The sequence below is a fragment of the Quercus suber genome, unplaced genomic scaffold (assembly GCF_002906115.3).
Source record: "Quercus suber isolate HL8 unplaced genomic scaffold, Cork oak 2.0 scaffold_465, whole genome shotgun sequence".
Taxonomy (NCBI): Eukaryota; Viridiplantae; Streptophyta; class Magnoliopsida; order Fagales; family Fagaceae; genus Quercus; species Quercus suber.
In genome coordinates this window covers 41,181-62,957 of record NW_027069916.1, presented here as the reverse complement: position 1 = coordinate 62,957, position 21,777 = coordinate 41,181, and the positions used below count along the sequence as shown (strand labels likewise).

The window sequence follows — 21,777 nt, the reverse complement described above, 5'->3', positions numbered from 1 at the left end:
TTCCAGTACATGACTAACTCCAGCAATTTGAACTGATGTTGTTAGCTTTAAAGTTCTTCACTTCATCAACAATGAAGATCTGGAAGTACTTGATTACAAAACTCTATGGCATACAAACGCAGTAACTTCTCATAGAGAAAATAAGTCTCTTCGTCTCTATATCCATGTGTAACGGCTCTTAAAATAAGCTTTATATGTCTAGAGTTGTGAGAAAGGAAACTCTAAAAATTTACACAAGCTTGGGCCGAATTTCATCTTTGGAAATTCTGAAATCGTAATTTTTGATAAATTGAGCTGCTGTCAAGCTATCTATCGAGCTTCATATTAAGTCTCGATAGCAAGCTTCTATCGAGCTATCTGTCAAGACTTAATGAACAGCTTTTCTTCACTTGTTTCTTGGATTAATCTTCACGTCTTTAATATTTGACTTGAACAATATGTTTCTTGAAGTACTAAACTTATCTTAAATCTACTCAGTTACAAGTAAAATGTATTTTGTCAAAGAACTAGGCAATTACAAAAAAATATGACCCTAACAATATAAATGGTCTTATGGACAGCCACATAATAGATTCCTACAACCTAAGAAAAACTTTGTCAATTGTATAATAAAATAGGCATCCACTTTAACAAATTGTGATGGGAGCAATATTATCACATACGTGAAATTGATATTACTCCCTTCACAACTTTCCACTTTAAATAAATAGTAAAAAATGTTATCAAATTTTCAACTAAATTATAAATTATACATACCCTCTAACGTTGAAGTTGATTTAAATCTAATTGTAGGGGCTGAATTTGAACACTTTGCCTTGGAGATAAGTGGACTCAAGCCCAACAAATCCAATACAATAAATTTGTAAAGAGTGGGTAGAAGAATTGGGTTTTAAAGAGCATAACAACAATTGAAGGTAATTTAAGGAATGAATAAGTAAAACAAGTATGGACTTAGGCAAGTAATTCAATCCTCAACACTAATCCGAGGAGCTTCCACTTCTTATTTCTTGACTGACAGTGACAATAGTTATAAAGTTAGCTCAGGTTGCTACGATGTTTCTCTAGTCAAAATTTCGATCCCTTTTCTCAGAGCTCCTTCCTCCTTATATATTATTTTCCTCCTTCATCTCCACCATACAAGTACATGTCAAATCTACTGTTATTGATTTTTGTCACATCAACTTTCCTCCCAATGCTCTTAGGTAGTAGCTGTGAGTTTAAAAAACTACTGCACATGTATCACTTCTATATTTAATGCGGCTAGGGTGTTAGTTGTGAAGCATTTAATGTGCAGTTTGTGACTTTTCCTAGAATTGCTTTGTCACCATGCTCCATAGTGTTTGCTTGCTGTATTTATATTCTTCTCTGGGGTACTTTGGAAGATTATATTTGTCAGTAAGTCTCTTTATATCAGCCTCGTCCTTCGTTAGCAGAGGATTGTCCTCGGCACGGTTTCCTGAGCGGCCATGATTACCATTGCCTTCCTCATATGCAACTAGCCTCGTTATGGTTTCAGGCCCAGTATAGAAGGTGGACACATATTTTTGGACTTTATGACCCCACACCAATTATTTAAGTTTGTATTTTTTTTTTTTATTTAAGTCCTTTAACTTCATTTTTTTTCAAAATAATCATTAGGTTCAATTCACACCACTTAGGGCATGTTTGGTAGACTGTAATAGGTATTGTAATGTAATAGTTATTCCTATGGTTTAGCTATTCTTTAGTTTGATTATGTTTTTATTACAAAGAATAGTCATTCCTTATGAATAGCTATTCTTCAAAATGAGGAATAACTATTCTTCTTTAAAATGTTGTATTAGCTATTCCTTAGTAAGTGTAATAATTTCAAAACTTAATATATTTCCAAATAATTAAACTTTCTATATACATCTAACAAGTATAAAAATAAAAAATCATAAAAAATAACACATATCTCTCTTAAATTTAAAAATAACAATTTTTAAGGAGAATAATTGTATGAGTAAGATATTTCCTAAAATAAATGTTAAGTTTCATTCTAATATTATAACTCACAACCAAACTAATGAATAAGTTTAGTTATTACATTACAACACACTTTATTACTGGTAATAAAGATTACAATTCCTGTCGTAATTCTCATTTAGTGTACCAAACGTACCCTTAGTCAACCAAAATGACATCGTTTTGGACGGTGACCGCTAAAACTAACGATCTGATTGGACAAACTAGATGGAGTAACTAAATGGAAAACAATTAAAGTCAAAGGAACAAAATGGAAAAAGAAATAAAAGAAGGAAACTTTTTAAAAAATAAATAAATAAAAGAAGGAAACTTGAAAAACAAAATTATTGTAATTTATAATTTTAACTCAAAAATAAATAAAATAAATAAAAAATTGTCGTTAACCTTATTCTATTACACCCGTGATACGTATACCTTGTGTATAAGGTTTGTTTTTGTTTCAATATTAAAATATATATTCTATCAAAAATTTAATATATTTAAAAAAAAAAAAGGTTTTTTTTTTTTAATTTTTTTTTTTGGTGAATTAATTATTCATTCTCACACGTGCTATTTTGTTTATTGAATTAGTGACCCTAAAAAAATCAACTAGTAGGTAACTCTCTAAAAAAATCCTTCTTTTTTTATTAACTTTTTTTTTTTAAATCATAGTTGTTATTAACTTTATGTGAACAAGAATTCTATATTATGTTTTGATTTATCAAAGAAAATCATTATTATTACCTTGGATATTTTTTTTGTACATGTACAAAGGAAACTTGACAACTTATACATATTCACATGATATACTCTTTTTAATATATATATATATATATTATCTTGACTAGTTTATCAATACCATCATTTGGACCCCAAACCAAAATTTTTGGCTTCGCTGCTGATTACATGGGAAAAATTTGTATTTTACCACTTTTTATTATATATATATATATATATATATACCATGATGTAGATTGTGGATGATGGATCATAGGATTGAGCACGCATGATTTTGATTCGTCAGTTTCTTGCATAATTGTATTGACTAAAACAAGTAAACATGATTCGATGTATTGTAATCATAGTTGGCATGACATAAGCAATGAGTTCATAACCTAATGAAGGTGCAATTAAAATTATATTTTATGGACCATATTCATTCATTTTCTTTTTTTATTTTTCCAAAAAAAAAATATTTAGCCAGAAATATATATGTTTTCTGAAGAGGTATAAAATTGAATTCAAAGCTTTCCGCAGAATGAACCTCAACTAGGCTCAAGTTTGCTATGGGGAGTTTAACCCATCACCATAATCAAAATTTACCTCTCAACTGCTAGTCAGGTAGCCCATTCTAGCACCTAAAAAATAGATCCAAACAAGAGCCAAAAAAGGCCAAGGCTTGCACAACTTTGCTTAGCAAGAAATCAAAACTAATTGAATGAATTATGATTCTTGAAAATAAGCAGATGCCTATGTTGATTCTGATTTTAGAGAGAGAGATGGANGATTGCTTTGAACATCTAAATTCTATAAGGCATATTTACCCTTTTCATTAACATTGTACATAACCACTTCCAAACCCCCAGAGCTTGTATAATAATATTTCCAGGTTGAAATGCTTGTGCTAGCTATAGATCATCCTTTTTCATGCCTGCCTTGCAATCAGCCACTGTAACAGAAGTTCTTTCCAGTATCTAATTGCCTTACTATAAAGGGCCTTCCAGAGCAGTCCCTAATACATAAACCAATAAATAACATTCCTCCCATTATTTCAAAATTTTGGGACTAGTTTTTATTGTTGTATCTTCAAGAGGACGCTATCTAATGGATTTTGTTCACAAATTGTCTTGTATTATTAAAAGTTAAAACTCACATCAGTATTTAATCGCGTTTAACAAACACACAAAAGTTGCACACAGATTTTTCCAATACCGCATAAGTGGATTATACAATTTTAACCTTAACGATAGGGGTCTTGACTCTTTGAGTTCAATCAATGAGAAAGAAGGGATATGGGAAAAGAGGGTATTACTCATTGTTTAGTCCAGTTTCGTATTTGAAAAAAGAGAAAACACTTCAATAAGTAAATCTTACAAGAATAAAAACTGAATTTTAAACAGTAACTAATGAGCTTCTTGTAATCTTGTTGTATTTTGTTATTATTATCACATTATTTTAATAAAGCTTTCCAAAATATTAATTGACAATTTAAAACTGACAAAATTATATATGTCATGGACTTACCAGCCTAACTTCAGCTCAGTCAGCATAAGTACAGTAACACAGAGGGAGCAACACACACCATGTCATGATGCAATTCTCTCTCCTGTGCTGTTTGGCATTTGCTGCTTTACATGCTTCCGGTTATCCGATCTGATATCCTCTTTCCACATGCCTAATCCACAACAAAAAAGGAAGAAAAAGTAGAAAATGAACTGCAAGTTCACATTAGATTGCCAACATGATGATTTCTTACCCTGTGTTAGGGTGGAGGGAGATGGGGGAGAGTATAGGGGAAGAGGGAGAAAGGTGACAAAACTATACTAAAAATTAGTATAAACCAGTTTCTTTCCCCTCTCCCCTCTGTTCCGACAATACTATAAATGTTTTAAAACAAAAAAATTGAGGTGTAAGTTGCCAGAGCCTCAAAATGCAACTTGGCAAATGAATGTCATTACTGCATGTTACACAAACTGTATAAGTTCTCATTTGCGCTTTACAAGGTATTCCTCCTGTAATATTCATCTCGTCATTTTAATCTACTGTAAACCTTTTGTTAAGATGAAATGACGGACCAAAAATTGCTTCCTGCTATAATCTACCCCAATTCATGAACTTCTTCACCTCGTCATATAAGACCAAAATGGCAGCAGCACCAGTACCCCTAAACATATTTGAAAGAGCCCCACGATAAAATGAAGCCAACCCCTCTCTCCTATAAATCTTCCTCCAGCAGTCCAGGGTGCTATGGTACATGGGCTGTTCCAAGCCAGATTGCATCATCATTCGCCTTCGTACTGTATCCAATGGATATGACAACAACCCAGCAGATGTTGTGACTGCCTGAGCCACCACCCATCGCTTCCACAACGGCAACTCTGGCTTAGATTCTTTAGACAACATCTCTTTTATTGTATCAAAGCCACCAAAATAAAGGCCACGGTGAACAACCATCCCATGTAGAGAGGCAGGAAGCCCACGGTAAACCCCTCGAATCCCATCTTTTTCATGTATGGTAGTCAAGAAATGGTAGATGCCTCGAAATTGACGAACTTCAGTTCTTCCAACATCAGCAGCGAGACGAGTGTGTGCAATATCAAGAGGATATATTAAGATCAATGTTGTACAGCCGGATGCAGCCCCAGCAATAAAATTGGCAGATGGACCTGACAGAAAATGACCATCTTCAAAGTGTCCACTTCTTAATATGTTTTTATAGAGATCCTGTGGGTGGGAAAAAAAGTAAAGAAAAGAAATTAAGACCTAGTAGTCTTAATAAATTAGATTGAAATGATCATTTGGAAATCTTCCCCTACTAATATGAGTTCCATCGACAATCAGATACAATAACAACAATAACAACATCTACCCATTCAGATGCCGAACAGGTTTTTTAAGTTTAGTCTGTGATATGTGGTTTATAAGTTTTTGCTCATATCATATATAGAATTAATTTGGGTAAATGAACTTACATGAGACCAGACATAAGCCTTACTTGAGTTTCTAATACCTTAAAGCTCACAAACTTGCAATTTCACCATCTCTGTAGCCATCTTAAGTCACCATAAATTGATTCAAGTTTTCAAAATTTTCACATGAAGTTCTTGGATATTTAATTCAAAACCTTATTTCAGATCCTAACAAGTCTTGTATAGCTAATCACGCATTTTCTTCTTCTTTTTTAACAGATAATCACATAACTTGTATTGACTAACTGATAACTTTGAAAAGACACCCATCGCATTTCTCTACCTCCATAGATTGTTCTCAACACCCTAGTATTTTGTTTCTATTGCATTGTGACTAAGAATAACTACAGTATTTGACCCTTTTCTTATCCTATCAAAAAAATAACTACAGTATTTGGTATTTGCAAAAAAAGAGAAAAAAAGAATAAAAATTCATAGTTGACAACCTGTAGTCCATCAGGCATGATAATTCAATACTAACAAGATTTCTTTTTCGTTGCTTTCATTTTCTAGGCATGCATCTCTTCTAAACAAAGAAAGAGTTGTCCTCTTCAAGACCATTTGGGAAAATAAAACTTTACAGGAAATATTGAATGACGCTATTTAGTTTATATAAGGCTTGGCTTTTGTTATTTTTGCTGCTGCTATTTAGTTCATAGGGCATAATGATTCATCAAGGGAAAGATGTAGCTAAGAACTCAATTTCTCAGTGAAATATACATCATAGCAACACGTTGGAGTTTGCTTTCTCATACTTTACACTTGCATTTATTTATGCAGTTCCCAATTCATTCCTAGTCCCTCCTCAGCCCATCCACCCAGTGTATCAGTTTTCCAATTTTGTTTGCCAAATACAATTCTTCCATCAGCTGGGCCCCAAAACATTGGGACTAAGGTTTATTGTTGTACAAAATTTTTACCAAATACAATTCTTCCATCAGCTGAACCCAAAATATTTGGGTCTAGGTTTTGTTGTTGTACAATTGTTCCATCACCTTCAAGTATCTACACCCATTCACTGCAAAATTGCTCTATCTAGGGTCCTTTACACACACACACACACACACAACTTGTTATAAAAAATACAAAATTTTCATTGTCCTCAGATTGACCCTCATACTACCATCAAATTACTTTTATATTATTACATTTCTCACACGCATGCAAATAACGCGAACCTTTCTAAAGAAGAGCCATTTGGACTTACCTCTAACCAGTAAAACCAATGGGAAACCCCACCTGCCAAAATCAGATGCTGGTAATCTAAGGGCATTCACGCCTAATGGGCTTAGCAATAAAACCTACAGGCTAAGCAAATTAAGTTTATTAATACCTTTCATATTAAATTCTCTGACTGCCATGACTTCTAAAATCATCTACAATTTAACTCATGATGTGGAACAACTTTCTAGATTCTAAATTCTTATCTTCAACTAAATTTTTACTAGCATGCATTGACTTTTCCGAAACATGAAACATATAAAGTTAGAGACTGGATCTCATGTTAAACTTTTTTGCTAATGAGGACATCCATAGCTCTTTGAGCACTTGATTATTCCTCTAGTATCTGTAGTCCCTCTGTTCTACACAAACCAAGTAATTACAAAAGGAATCCCTTGGCATAACAGTCCATTCTAAAATCCAAAATTTACCATAACCCAAGATATATACTATCATAAACTTGCACTGATCTCATAGACACTAGATGATCAGAAAATAAACCAGTAATCCTACCCTTTCTCGACCTAAATTGTTTAAATGCTATCTCTTTATTACTAGATGATCAGAATATAGACAAATAATCCCACTCACTCTAAATGCCTGCTTCTTAATTTAGAATACAATAACATTGGATCACACAATATTCAACAACACAATCCTGAAAATCCTCTGCCAATCATTCCTTGCCTCAGATAGATTCATAGAATCTTTTTTATTTCCAGATGGCCCAAATGATTACAAGGGTGGCTCCCCTTATAATATCGATGATTAATCCCCCATATTCTTTGAGATTATACACTATAACGTCTCTAAGAAAATGTTAGGATATGACACCCTATATTTTCTTTTCTCCATGATTTTTATCATACTCTTTTATTGCTCTTACCATTACTCTTAAATTAGTCGCCTCATCTCCTTCAGCGCTCCCAATGCTCTTTTCTACCCATTGATGGTACAGAGAAACTGATCATAAGGCTTCACTAGAAGAACAAAGGAGCAACTGTAGTAGATGTTCCCATTGGCTTCCTCTAATCCTCTATTCTTCCTTCGTTTTTTGGCCTATGGGTCAGGTGCTAGACTATGCATGGCTGCATGTGATGTGAGTTCCCCAATCTTGAAGGAATTTGTTTGAGAATGAAAGAAGCATTTAGAAAAGAAAATTTTAAAACTCAGAATATCCAGGTAGCTGCATTAATTTTTTTTTTTTTTTGGATAGGTATGCATTAAATAGAAATTTAGTGTACAAGCATGCCCCTAATTAGTAATTACAAAAGCAACCACTTTGTGTGTTTGTTACACATGGAAAATTGCTACCAAATTGACAGGTATAAATTGCGTGGCCTTGCATGTGGTGGACATACAAAGTAACAAGACCTATACTTTTATGTCATGGGATAAAGTTGGTATTCTTTGTTGCCACATTAAGAGTGCAATTTATTTAACAAGAGAATAACTTTTGTAAGAGAATATTAATAATAATAATAAAAAGTGAAATTTGAAAATAAGTAAGAAAGTAGGTCAAAATTTTCACGAACTTATTTCGATTAATAGGAAAAAGAAAAAAACAATAAAATTATTTTTCTATATATAATGGGATTTAATTATCATTAACACCATTCTTTGTTTTTATTTTTATTTTTTAATGAAAAGTAGGATCTTACAATCCTCTATCTACTACATAAAACTCCCACCAATTCTCAATAGGATCCCAATTTTAACAACCTTGCTGAGAAGTTTTGATGCAACCATGGAAGATTAATTTGTTACTGCTTAACAAATTCATCTATTTAAAATATATTTTATGTAGAAGCCATGTGGTTTTAAAGAAAAAGTTATATGTTTCTCTAGGATTAAACGATCTTTAATTTGGGTTTTTATTTAAAGAGTTAAGGTCATTTTTGAATTCTGAGGCAAAACTGTTATTTTTGTAACCCTATGAATTACGAGTTTGGTTGGATCTAGAATTTTCTTAAGAGATATCCAGTACAATAAGGACCAGATACGGGAACTTGGGCAAAAAATGGAGTATCTGTGGATCCTAGGCTACAATTCATGGGTATTGTTCATACAGCCCCTAAAACACTACAAACTTCTCACCTTTCTTCTTCTTTACAACCCCAAGTCAAGCCTTTCCTCTTACTTATCAAATAGTCATAAAAAAACTCATCAAAACCTAGTGAAATTTGAGCCCTAACCCTTTCTAACGCTAAACTCATCCACTACTCCTCCAAAATTTTAACCCACCACAAGCATACCTAGACAAATTCCCAATTTGTCTTATGTCAAGTTTAAAGATTGAGAAAAGCCATACACTAGAGAGTTTAGAGAACTTTTTCTTAAATTATATGCAATTTCTTCACAAATTTTGTGGTTTTCACCAATGTGGAGTCAATTTGAGTAAATTTCAACTACCTTAGATTTTTATTATTTAAAAAAAAAAAATCCAAAAACTCCAGATTTTGATTGGATCTTTAATTGTCATGCATTGATCCCAAGGATCTAAATGGATTATAGATAAAGAAATATAAAAGTGTGCCTACTAAAGAACAAGATATGAAGAGTCTTCAAACTATAGGTAGTAAAACAAGGCATGAGAGATGATGGATGTGTGGTCCAGCAAATGTAAAATATTAGAGAGAGAGAGAGAGAGAGAGAGAGAGAGAGAAGAGCAGAGAAAGGAAAGAGAAAGTGCCAAAAATCAGAAAGGATAAACTCAAGAAAGGACAAAGGAAGGAGAGTGGCATCCATGGATCTGTGTCTGATTGGAGACAGAGAGATATTATATTGAAAAATGTAATAAGACATAGTTCCATCAGAACTTTTTTTTTTTGATAAATAACGTAAGAATATTATTAATAATAAAAAGATTGCCAAACTGAGTACATTGGGGATGTACTATGGAGGCACAAATCAGAAAACAAAAGAACAACGGTCAAGAAAAAAGAAAAAGAAGAACAAGAAAAATGAGAAAAAACCACACTCCATTCAAAGAGAGTGTGTAAGAAAAAATACTTAATCTCCAGCAAAGGTCGTTCACAACCCTCAAAACTTCTAGCATTCCTTTCACGCCAAATGCACCAAATCAAGCAATGAGGCACTAATCTCCAAACATCAATATGACGATGTCACGCAAACTTTCCTTGCCAAGTCTCAAACAACTCAAGAACAGTGCGAGGCATAACCCATTGAATACCAAACAAGTAGAAAACCAAGGACCACAACTCCCAAGCTATGGAGCAATGAAGAAGAAGATGATCCACCTGACTCTCCACACCTCTTACACATATAACACCAGTCAAGCACTATCACTCTTTTTTTACAAAGGTTGTCTGCTGTTAAGATCTTTCCTAAGGAAGCAGACCAAGAAAAGAAAGCACCCTTGGAGGAACCTTCGATTGCCAAATCATTCGCCATGGAAAGGAAACAAAAGTAGAAGGTAGAATGAGCTATAATAACCTCTAACCTCAAAACCTCTATTCCTTGCAGGTTTCCAACAAACCTTGTTTGAACCAAACCCTCGCACTGTCGAAGAATAGACCAACCCTATAAACCGGTCAAAAGCTTCTTTCTTCCCAATCTTGTGGTGGATGACGAAATTGCACATTCCAGTGAAACCTCCTAGCAGACCAACCCATAACTTCAGCCACCGAGGAATCCTTTGACCTACTAAGACAATAAAGCTTTGGAAAGGCCTCTTGGAAAGTACACTCTCCACACCACACATGCTTCCAAAATTTCACTCTAGTACCATCCCCCACATCATAAACCAGAAATTTAGAGAAGTTCAACCAGCCGCTTCTAATATATCTCCACAAGCTGACCCCATAAGGACTTGTCACCTTCTTCGTACACCAACCACCCCAAATGTTCCCATATTTTGCCTCTATAACCCTCCTCCATAAAGCCTCAGTCTCCATGCCATACCTCCACAACCATTTACCTAGCAAAGCAGAATTAAAATTCTCCAACCGTCTTATACCCAAACCCCCAACCTGCAAAGGCCTACATACCGTGGCCCAATTAACTAAATGTATTTTAGGTTCACCACCAATCCCATTCCATAGAAAATCTCTCTGCAATTTCTCCATACGCTTTGCCACCTTACCGGGTAAAGGAAAAAGGGAAAGAAAGTATGTAGGTAAATATAAAAGTGAGCTTTTAATGAGTGTCACCTTACCCCCTTTAGATAGATAAATTCTCTTCCAACCTGCTAATCTCCTCTCCTTCCATCAGAACTGCCCAGCCCTTTTTATAATTTTTTTCATACTCCTACTTCTAAAAATGGTAATTGGTAGATAAGACAATGAATCTTAAGAGTCTCAATGAGAAAAAAATGTTCAGAGATATGATGACAATATGGATCATCTTATTCAGCAATTAAAAGTCCCACAGTGCATGTACTAATGCTGAAGAGTAGGACATTATGTTGCACAGTTATTTGGCAGACATCATCAACAGTCCTTATATACTATTCTTCCCCAATATAGGATAATCAAAGCATGGATGGCCCTTAATTTTTGATTGCATAAGTCCTTAATTTCAATCACCCCCCTCCGGAAGAGCCCCTTGTCACTTCCATCATCAAATTTGTAGTAATAGTGTAATATCCTATCTCCCAAAAAATCCCTTAAATTGAATCTAGTATTTACACCAGAAGCAGCATCAAATCCCAATTAACTCCCATCTGATCTCACATGAGAAGAACACTGCAAGGTGAATGTATCTCAAAGTTTCTATTTTTCTTTTAATTTCTTTTCCTAGGAATATTTCAAAGTTCATTGGGAGCACTGCAAAGCCTAAGGGTGTTCCCATTTTTCATTAATAGAAATGTTTCTACGGATATTTCAAGCACTGAAAGGTAAGCCAAATACAAGAGCTTATTCAGAACAGTTGCTATCTTTCCCTAAGTCTTCAACAACATTCAATTGGAAGCACCGTTCCAACCATTTTTACACACATTAGGTCCAAAACAGGCCGCTAAACCATGTGCATATACTACTACCAGTCTACCTCGCCTACCAAACCATATGCTAGTACAACACCACATTATCTAACATTTTAATACAGTACTAATTCAATAAGTCTAGACACACTATTTCTCACGGTTATTTTCACAATTGCTGACACAACCTGTTGTGATTGGTGCATAGTAGCGTTAGTGATGTTGCTCTAATCCCAACAAATTACGTCAGCAATGGTGAAAATGTATTGTCCTAGCATTACTCATACCACCCGTCACAGAGCAACCTAACCACTTCTTCATCGAGGCATTTTATCAGTCATGTTATACCACTCAGGAAAAAAAAAAAAAACCAACATTGCTTGAACAAATGCCAGAATCAAAACCAAATAAATAAATAAATAAATTTGCATCCATATCTTTGATACCCAACAAAAACTAACACATTCAAACACATAAAAAGTTGCAAACTTTAATACCTTGAGCGAGAAATTAAGAGCCACAGAAGGGTAATACCGAATAACACTGCTCCCATTGCCTCTCCAAAGAGAAACAATGCCTTCCTCACGAACAGTACGGACTATGCAATCCAACATGCCCTTGAATCTCCTACGGCCAGTGCCACCAACAATGGCTAAATTGCTCTCTTGGGTCTGTAACAAAAGCTTGGCTCTCTCTATTGGGGCCACAATCGTGTGCACCATCCCACCCATCACAGCCCCAGCCATCAGATCACGATGAAAGTTCGTCAACCAATCAGACGGCCCGGAGATGTAGATGATGAAGATTGTACGGCCCTTTTATATTCTGGGTCATGTTCATCTTCCTTGGTCATTATATCAAACACCTTCAAATTCAACACCAAAGTATAAAAACTCTATCTTTTTTTTTTTTCTAAAACTGTGTCATGGTATTGTGTCTGAAAAATGTAGTAAATGGTGGGAAAATTGGTTGGTTATTTGTTGGTGGTTAAGAAAGAGGAAAGCCCATTTATAAGTATTTGGGGTACAAAGTATCATATACTGTATCAAATAAAGAAGAAAAGAAAGGCTGCTAAAGCCAAAAGGTTCAGATTTTTGGTAAGCACTACTATCACGAAATCACACCCTTTTTCTCTTTGGGAGAACCTTGAGATATCGGTCCCAGATGGAATGGAAGTTACAGGACGCAACACGCTTTCATTTCCCCGAACAAAAAAGTTCATCAAAGGAACATATACCTTCTTTTATGTATAAAAAATATATATATATATATATATATTTTCTTACAAGATGCATACCTCATAAATATGTTAGATTCATATTGTGAAGAAGGTTTACCTTGTATTAAGTATTTCTCTTCAATGAAACTTACCAGCTGTGAGAGATGTAAAACATATACCCGATCTCAATACAGGATATATTTAACCATATTATGAGAGATAAAATGCATATATAACTGCAAAGATACCTTGCTTGTTAGAGATGCAGGTTCATTATGATACTTTTGATAGAAAAGAGAAGAACAGCAAAAAGAATAAGGAGAGAGAAAGAGAGAGGAAGAAGTTAAGCCAAAGAGAAGAAAAAAGAGGTTTCTTTTAGGTGACGTAGCCTTAACTCCTTACTGCAATGCGTTGACGAGGCATTCAGTGGCTTTGGTACTTTAAAGATCTGGGGGAGGCGTTAGCTGAGTCGGATTAAACCCTTTTAAATTATTGGGTTTAACCAAATTCGTCACAATAAATTTATATTATATATATATTATTATGTGTATTTTATCAAAGAAAAAAGAAAAAAAAAATAGTGGGAACCCCACCAAAGAAGCCAAGGCAACCATGACCTCACGCCCCCCAGAAATAAAGGGCAACATTTAAATTTAAAGTAATCAAACTGATTACGTATTTAAAGAGGCTTTTGAAACTTTACACTTACATTAAATCTAGACAATTTATCACCTAAATCTCTTCCATTCAAGGAAATTTTCAGTGGGGCACTTGGATTGCTTAATTACCATATATTTTGTTTTACAAGTTTAGCTCGTATCCAATGTTACTTTAATGTATTAAATATAATACTAACACTCCCATCTCATAAAAAAAATTCTAATATTGACAAGACATACTTTAAAATGAATATTATTATAACACATTAGAGTATTAGACAGAAGTGTCAATGTGACCGCTTTCCTCATACTACACAAAAGAAATTAATAATAATACTATTATTAAATTTAGGTTATAATAATTAGCTTTTGAATAAATATGTTTTATATAAAAAATAGTTGATGAACAATGCTCTACTACTGTTATTAATAATAATAATCATAACAATAATAGAAAAGAGAGAGAATCAGGAGGAGATTCTTCTTACGTTAGGCTGTAAAGGTTGTATGAGAGGGTCCACACTCTCGTGGGGCTGGGGGCATGGTGGTTGTGGTAGTTGATGTTGTTGTTATCATCAAGCTGTCTTTTCCAAATACAAAGGAAATTGTGGGTCCCTCCGACGTGAAAGTGGGGTTGGACTCTTCCATATAATTATCACCCATCACATCATCCTATCATCTTTACCGTAATTGGAAAATATTGTTTTTCAATTCTGGTTTTAGTGCTGCCATTGCCATATACCACATTTTTAATTAATCAAACATTTTAGTGTTAAATTCTCTTTTATTTCTTTTGTAAAAGGAATACTAATGCATCACAAATTATATTTTTTTTTCCCGTAATTGTAAGTAAGAATCTTGTTTATCTTCTAAAACATGTAAGAACCAATATTAAAATTTATTAAATAAAAATTTTGCTTTTGAGAGTTTAAAAATATATTTATATTAGAATAAAGAGAGTAATATATTAAAATCATTACGAGAATCATGTTGTCAATTGTCATCCTACTTACCCTTGTCAATAATCCCTCTTCAAAGTTTCTTGAAGTCTTTTTCTAGTTTCTAATTTCTACAATCGATATGTTTAATTTGTACCCATTTGTCTTTTGATTTTATAGATTTGTATCTCGGATTAGATATCTTGTGGTTTTTTTTTTTTTTTTTCTTGTATGAAAATTTTTTGATGCAAAACTTTAGCATATTTGAATATTTTTCTTTCCATTTGGGATGAATGTGGATTCAAGTAGTTTGATTGTGGTGCAGTTCCTGTTCCAACCTAAAACCTAATTGTACTTTTCTGCTTTACAAGAAATAGTATTTGTTAAGTCTCCGAATTAATGACTATCTGTACACTTAATGTTATGTGAAACAACAATTTGTTTGGAATATTTGTTGATGAAAAAATTCATTTTTCTTTTTTCCGGGTCTTGACAGAGTTATTTGGTGATCATTTTCAAGACTTTAGCCACACAACACAAAAATAATGCTTCTTTTTCTTAAGCAAATTATGTTACATCAAAACAAACAGATCCTAAACTTTTTCATTGATAATTAACACATGCACTACAGCACTAGGTGGATATTCTTGAATCCATTATTAAAAAGTAAAACTCGGATACAATATATTAAGTTTTTCAATTAAATTTAAATACATAGTTGCATTAAATATAATTGTTATTAAAAAAGATAATATTGTTTGTATTATATTGATTAATGCAATTATTTATTTTAATAAATTAAAGAATCTAATATACTGCAAGTTAGAAGCTATACTTAAAATTTCCTCATTCTAAAAGGAGAGATGAAGCTTAGAAATGAACTTATGCTTATATAAACTATAGAATATATTACGAAAGTGTAATTTATTCTACGCATCTATATAAGTTAAATTCACATATAAACAAATCCTGCTGCACTTTTTATAGAATTTGGATCACAACAAGTTCATCATTAGATTGAACATTTTTCATTCAATTTGTTCTATATTAAACGTCTAAAATGTATGGTTTTAAAAACAATATATATAGATATATCGCCAAGAGTCATGTAGTTTAATTAGTATTTCTCTTAATGCATTTTGATAGAAACATCTAGGGTTCATATCCTGACTCCCATAGTCCCATAACTATCTAATTATTTCCAAAAAAAAAAAAAAAAAAAAAAAAAAAAAGTCAAACATGTGTATATACTATACATCAAGCAAAAAGCTTAACCTATAAGTTAAGTCTGTACCTCAAATCCTGTAGGCAGTGAAATAGGACCACAATTCAATTAATGTATAAATTAATATCTCCAAAGGGGAGTTCGTCCATTCGCCTCAAGGGTTTTAAACTATCAGGTGTTTGTGTGCACATGTTTTGTGTCAATGCCCTTAATTAGATAACAGTTAGGTACGTTCGAGTTTTGATAGTGATGGCATGGTGACAAAATGAAATTATATATCTATCCGAAAAAATAAATGAATAAAATGAAAGAAGAAGAAGAAGATGATGAAGATTCTTTTTTTCTTTTTTTAATGAACAAAAAAAAAGAAAAAAAAAGCTCATACAGTGCGGTATTATTGTCTTGACTCACTTAAACCTGAATTTTATAGCATGAGATCATCAAAACTGCTTGCGGCTATACATGTGAACACGTATTTTAAACGGAAACACCACGACTCGAACTACAACCCTCGAACTTGCAAGGGTAATTGTTCAAGAGACTCTTACCATCAGGCTACCACCCTTTGGTAGAATGATGAAAAGTCATTTGGTGAAGGTGAAACTGTGAGCTAACATGCGCCCGTCAAAGTTCACAAAAAATTGCTGAAAAGCTACTTCAAGATCATATACTAAATGATACGTTAAAACTTTAATTGTCTTGCTAACTAGCTTAGGTTGCGCTGTACAAAGATCATATACTAAATGATAGAAAGAAACATTTATTATTCCCAAATTAGTGAATAATCATTCGGGTTTCTTACAAAATTGTGTGTGTGAAAATATGAACCATATTGATCCCCTGATAATTGAGAGAGCCTGTTGATACGCATATCAAGAGAATGCTAGCTCTTAGTAGTTTCTTTTTTATTTCTCAGAATTAGTATATATATAATATAATCATTAATAATAATAATAAATGAAACTGTCATTTTGCTGAAGGTGCATCATGCATGCCATGATGCACCCATGAATACTATGTGATGACACGTACGTACTGACACAAATTTTGAGCTTGTCATTGCATTCATTTTTAGGTGCCAACCTATACCACAGATCTCTTTAAAGATTTATTTCCATACTGCAATATTTATTAGGCATGACATAATACCAAGTCACTACACCCTTTTTTTCCTCTCAAAAAGTCTCTTCACTATAGTATATAACGTGAAGAGGCACCACGGAGATTTAATTTCTTAGATTTTTCCAAGATACTAAAATGTATATACGCATAGCAAAAAATAAATAAAAAAAAGAACTTGGATTTCAGCATACTATATATGAATGACCTCAACCCCAAAAACAACAAAATTGCAATATATATATATATGCACACAAAATAAAAAGCTTAAATTTCACACTTAAATTTGGATGTACAAGAATAACAACAAATGGGAGTAGGTGTAATTAACTGAAATAATTCAAAACTTTGGGTAAATTAAGTGAAATATTCTTGAATGTGAAAACTTCATAGATATCTTGATTCTGTATTTCTGTTCATGAAAAATTGGATATTTCATGAAATGATGTATAAGAATAATCAGGTGAATTGTATGCATGGTAATGAGGTCATGATTCGAAAGAAGCAAAAGCAAAAAAGAAAGGAAGGGTATTTGCAATAATTAGAGGAATTTTGTCAGAATTGTCTTTTTATTTATTTTTGACGGAATCACTCAGTCATCACTCTCACTCTCACAGTCACCGCTCATCTGTTTTTTTCACAAAGTTAAGACTCAACTCAATAAAAATGCTGTACCCAAAACCTACTACTGTTTGCCAGAACCTACTACTCGGGGAGCAAGATCCACAACATTTTTAACGGTCATGATCGTCTTATGATTGGTACTTGGTCCCACCACACCCCCAAAAAAACAAAAGAAAAACCCTAATTTCTTTTAAATTAATTATATATCACCACTTAACAACTATTATTGATGCGAGCAGAGGTCAGCCACGAGGCACACGAAACTGATCAACGGCTGTGATTTCATAACAAGTGGTCAAGAGGGTCCACACCGATCTAATCAAAGTGTATTTTTTTTATTATAATTGTTTACCCAACTCGGTAAACGAACAAAAGCGGTGAATCCCAAAGAGACGTGTATTGTCAAGCATACATATTTCACACATACACGTGTTGCATTCCCACTAGCGAGTATCACCCACGAGAAGGTATCTGAGAATCATACTCGCACATATTCTTCTGCTTCTATACTATTATTATATAGTACAAAATGGAGTTCCATTTAAAATGAACCCAAAAAAAAAAAAAAAAAATTTCCTAAAACCAACAAGAACAATAATAATAACATAATAATAATTATAAGGATCAAAATAACAAGGGAAGAGGTCTACTAGAACCAAAATTACATATTGGAACCCATATTTTTTGGTTGGTTTTGGAGAATTGGACAGTACAAGAGAAGCATAAAGATTGTACTTTTGTAGCTAAGTTGTTTGGCTACAACTAATATGAACTATCGAAGATGAAGGTGAAGTTGAAGAACCACGAGGTTGTTGTCTAGCTACAACTAGATAGAAAGATTATTATTATTATTATTATTACTACTAATAATAATAGGAATAGGAATAAGTATTATATGGGGGTGTGTCATACCCAGAGGGCACCAACTTGGACGAGCTTAGTGACGAGTTGGCCACTGAGGTGGAGAGCAACGAGTGACTCAAGGCCACCGATGCAAGTGCCACCAATGAAGACAGAAGGGGCAGCTGGGTTACGAGGTGGTGGCGAGCCGGAATCAGAGTCATCGCAGGGTAGAGCTGCGATCTCATGGTCATCTAATTCGATGACAGTAGGGTGGACCCCGATGGTGGCTAGCAACTTCTTCATCACGTGGCACATGCAACACGAGGATCGGCTAAAGATAATCACTGGGTGCTCCGATATCAGCCTCCTGATCCTTGCCTCTGCTGATTCCGCCACGTCGATCGATAGCATAGATGATGATGATGAAGAAGACGATGATGATGGTGGTGGTGGTTGGGGTCCTCCTCCTCCTCCTCCTCCTCCTCCTGATGATGATGGTGATGATAGGCCTGTCAGGTCGAGCCTCACCATGTCGTTTGAGCAACGTCGTAGCCCTTGCATCACCGGATGTGTCTATGTGTGTATTGGAAAGAAACAAAGAGAAAGAGTTTGAGAGAGAGGGTGTTGATGTCAACGGAAGCAAGTGGGGGGTGTGTGTGTAAGTGTGGGGGGATTTTTATAAAAGAGAGGAGGGTGTGGTGTGGTTGCTTACATCACAATGTACTGTGACATACTACTGTATTACTCCTACTTAGCTTCTTTTAAGAATCAAAACCCTCTTTCATTACAACCCCCACGCGCCTACTCTTGTGTGCGTCGCTTTCTTTCTTTATGTGCAAATTGAATCATTGACGGTATCTTATAATGTTGGTGCGATTTTGGTCCATTTTTACCACAGCACTGCATTATGCGATTCGATGCCTCAACTCTGTGGCCCTAAATTAGCTTTTCCTTTGTTTTAGGTTGATTTTTCTTTTTTTTAGGCTAATTAAAAGTATTCCAACCAGTTTCTAAGTGTGAAATGACTTATTTTTTATTTTACCGACACTTTTGGTGTTGTGCAATAACTCCATTTTGCGGGCAATTTTGGTTAGTTTAGATGCAATTGTGCAGTTTGATTAATACCCATATCATCGCAAAAATTCTAGTGACACATTTTATCACAACTAATACACATGTCAAGTAATGATTGAAGTAATATTCATGACTATTAGTGATAGTTCTTATCTGTAAGTGATGTAATTCAATCACATATTGACAAATGAACAAATTGTGTCAGTGTATGCAAGAATGTGTATCACTGTAGGTTTGGCTTATGTTTGGTGTATTGAAGTATCAGATATAATACGAACATAATACATGTTTAAAATTGATCACATATCAGTATTATAGTATGTTTAATGCTCCAATGCAATGGACAAAGACCTTTCTCCATATGGTATGCCAAGAAAACAAAATAATATTGAAAATATTGTCGGTTTTGGCAAAGATCATTCTTTAGAGAAGATTTCTTGTATTTTTATGATATTTGGTGTGACAAAAAAAATCGGATAGTAAAATATATATTTTGTAGTCTACTCTTTAACATTACATATTCAATGAACTATTACAATTTTTTTAATCCTTTTTTAAGATTACAACAAAATATAGGAAAATAAATTACTTTTCTGAAAATTATTTTACATAAAATGTTTAAAAACAAAGAAAGCATCATCTAGTGAATAATAAGGTGGGCTAAGCCTCCGTTTGGGAAGCGCATTTTGCGCATTTTTCAGTGGAAGCATTTTTTTATGTGGATCCCATGTACTATTCACGAGACCCACAAATATCTTCATTCATCAATTTTTTCTTTAAAATTGGGTCCAAACAGACCTTTAAGTCTAAAACCGAATCTCGTATTACTATTTCAAGTTTGAAGTTTCAAACTTACCAGAGGAGTATAGTTTATTACTAGCTTGTAGGTGTTACTATGTATGCTAGGCTTTATTGATTAATTTTCTCGATCGAAGTTCTAGAAGCCATAATATGAATGTGGAACTAAATCCGTCCCTTTTCATTTTTTTGGTTCTTTTTGGAACAATGAAGTCAATTGATATGCTGGCTCGAATGACAATTGACATATGTGAAGTGGTACATGTAAAATATCATAGAAAACGATACGACTTTGTTTAATGAAAAATGTCCAACCGTGACCATTTTGTTGAGGTTCAACAGTTCAATTCGCTAACTTGTTTTTAAATTTAATAAGTTTTTCCCTGAAATGTTTTTGGAATATTTTTTTTACTGAATAAAATCATTTCTGATGATGATTGCCCCCTATTTGTCATAAAAATGTTGAATACGGATACCCTATCCATATATTGAGAGATTGCCTAGAAACCTATCCAATCTTAGAGTTAAAAAGCCCTTCCCCAAAATTCTCATCTCAATTTCCCATCCTCATCCTTTTTTATTGGCTTATGTTTAATGCCAATTCCTACCTGCAATCAAGGGTAAAAATCATTTAGAGTTCTTAAAGTAACTACATTATCTATTTACTTCAAATTTGATGGATAAGAATTTAAAAAATCTATAATAGAATTACCAAAATTTTAAAACATCTTAATCCCTAAATGAAACTCCATCACCTTATTAATTGGAAAATGCCCTTTTTTTAATCATTTCCTAACAAATCTAGCATGCTAGAAATAAGTTGATAATACCGTAATAGAATGATTGGCCTTCAACATATGTGAAACCTCGGGCTCGAACTCTTTATCTTCGTGTACCCATAAAGGGCAACATAAGAAAAAACAATTTCATTATGATTATTGAAGTGAAGGCATAAATAAAAATACTAAAAAAGTACCAATTAAGCTACAAAACTCTTGATTTATATTTTGATAGTAACAACAATAGAAAATAGAGGAATTGAGATGCCATTATATTGTACCCTTTATTTGTACTCGAAACTTTTAAGTTAAAGAACCCTAAAATTTAATTAGTCTAAAACTAAAAGATACCTTTATAAATTTAAACAATAATAATCAATGAGTTGGATATAAATCCTCGTCAAACAAGTTAGGAATGAATTTGATTTCGATTGAAGAGCAATGCTATATAGATTAAAAAAATTCACAATATTTCTCACAACAATGAAATTGATAATTTTCTTTTTCTGATTTTTATATGAATCTACTGTTAATATCATTTTTTACCAACCAAATTAGTGAAACTTGAAATTTCAACCATTTACCTTGCATATATTGGAATTTCCTTTTATATAGAGAGAGAAATAAAAGTGTGAATGATTGGAGAGTGGATAGGAGTAGC

General features: G+C 33.5%; 2 protein-coding genes across 2 annotated transcripts; both read right to left on the bottom strand.

Moving 5' to 3' along the window:
• Nucleotides 1–4,410: 4,410 nt before the first annotated feature.
• LOC112016387 (probable ADP,ATP carrier protein At5g56450) lies at nucleotides 4,411–13,076 on the bottom strand. The gene is given in 3 exon segments (XM_024048953.2): nucleotides 4,411–5,430; nucleotides 12,336–12,647; nucleotides 12,650–13,076. Coding segments are annotated over 3 exon segments (987 nt in total). The 5' UTR covers nucleotides 12,692–13,076; the 3' UTR covers nucleotides 4,411–4,797.
• A 5,141-nt stretch (nucleotides 13,077–18,217) lies between these two features.
• On the bottom strand, nucleotides 18,218–19,169 carry LOC112016388 (glutaredoxin-C6). The gene is made up of 2 exons (XM_065762599.1): nucleotides 18,535–19,169; nucleotides 18,218–18,448 (listed from the first exon to the last, which is right to left on the bottom strand). The coding sequence occupies exons 1-2, from the start codon at nucleotides 19,024–19,026 to the stop codon at nucleotides 18,443–18,445; spliced, it is 498 nt and encodes a 165-aa protein (XP_065618671.1). The 5' UTR covers nucleotides 19,027–19,169; the 3' UTR covers nucleotides 18,218–18,442.
• Nucleotides 19,170–21,777: the final 2,608 nt, after the last annotated feature.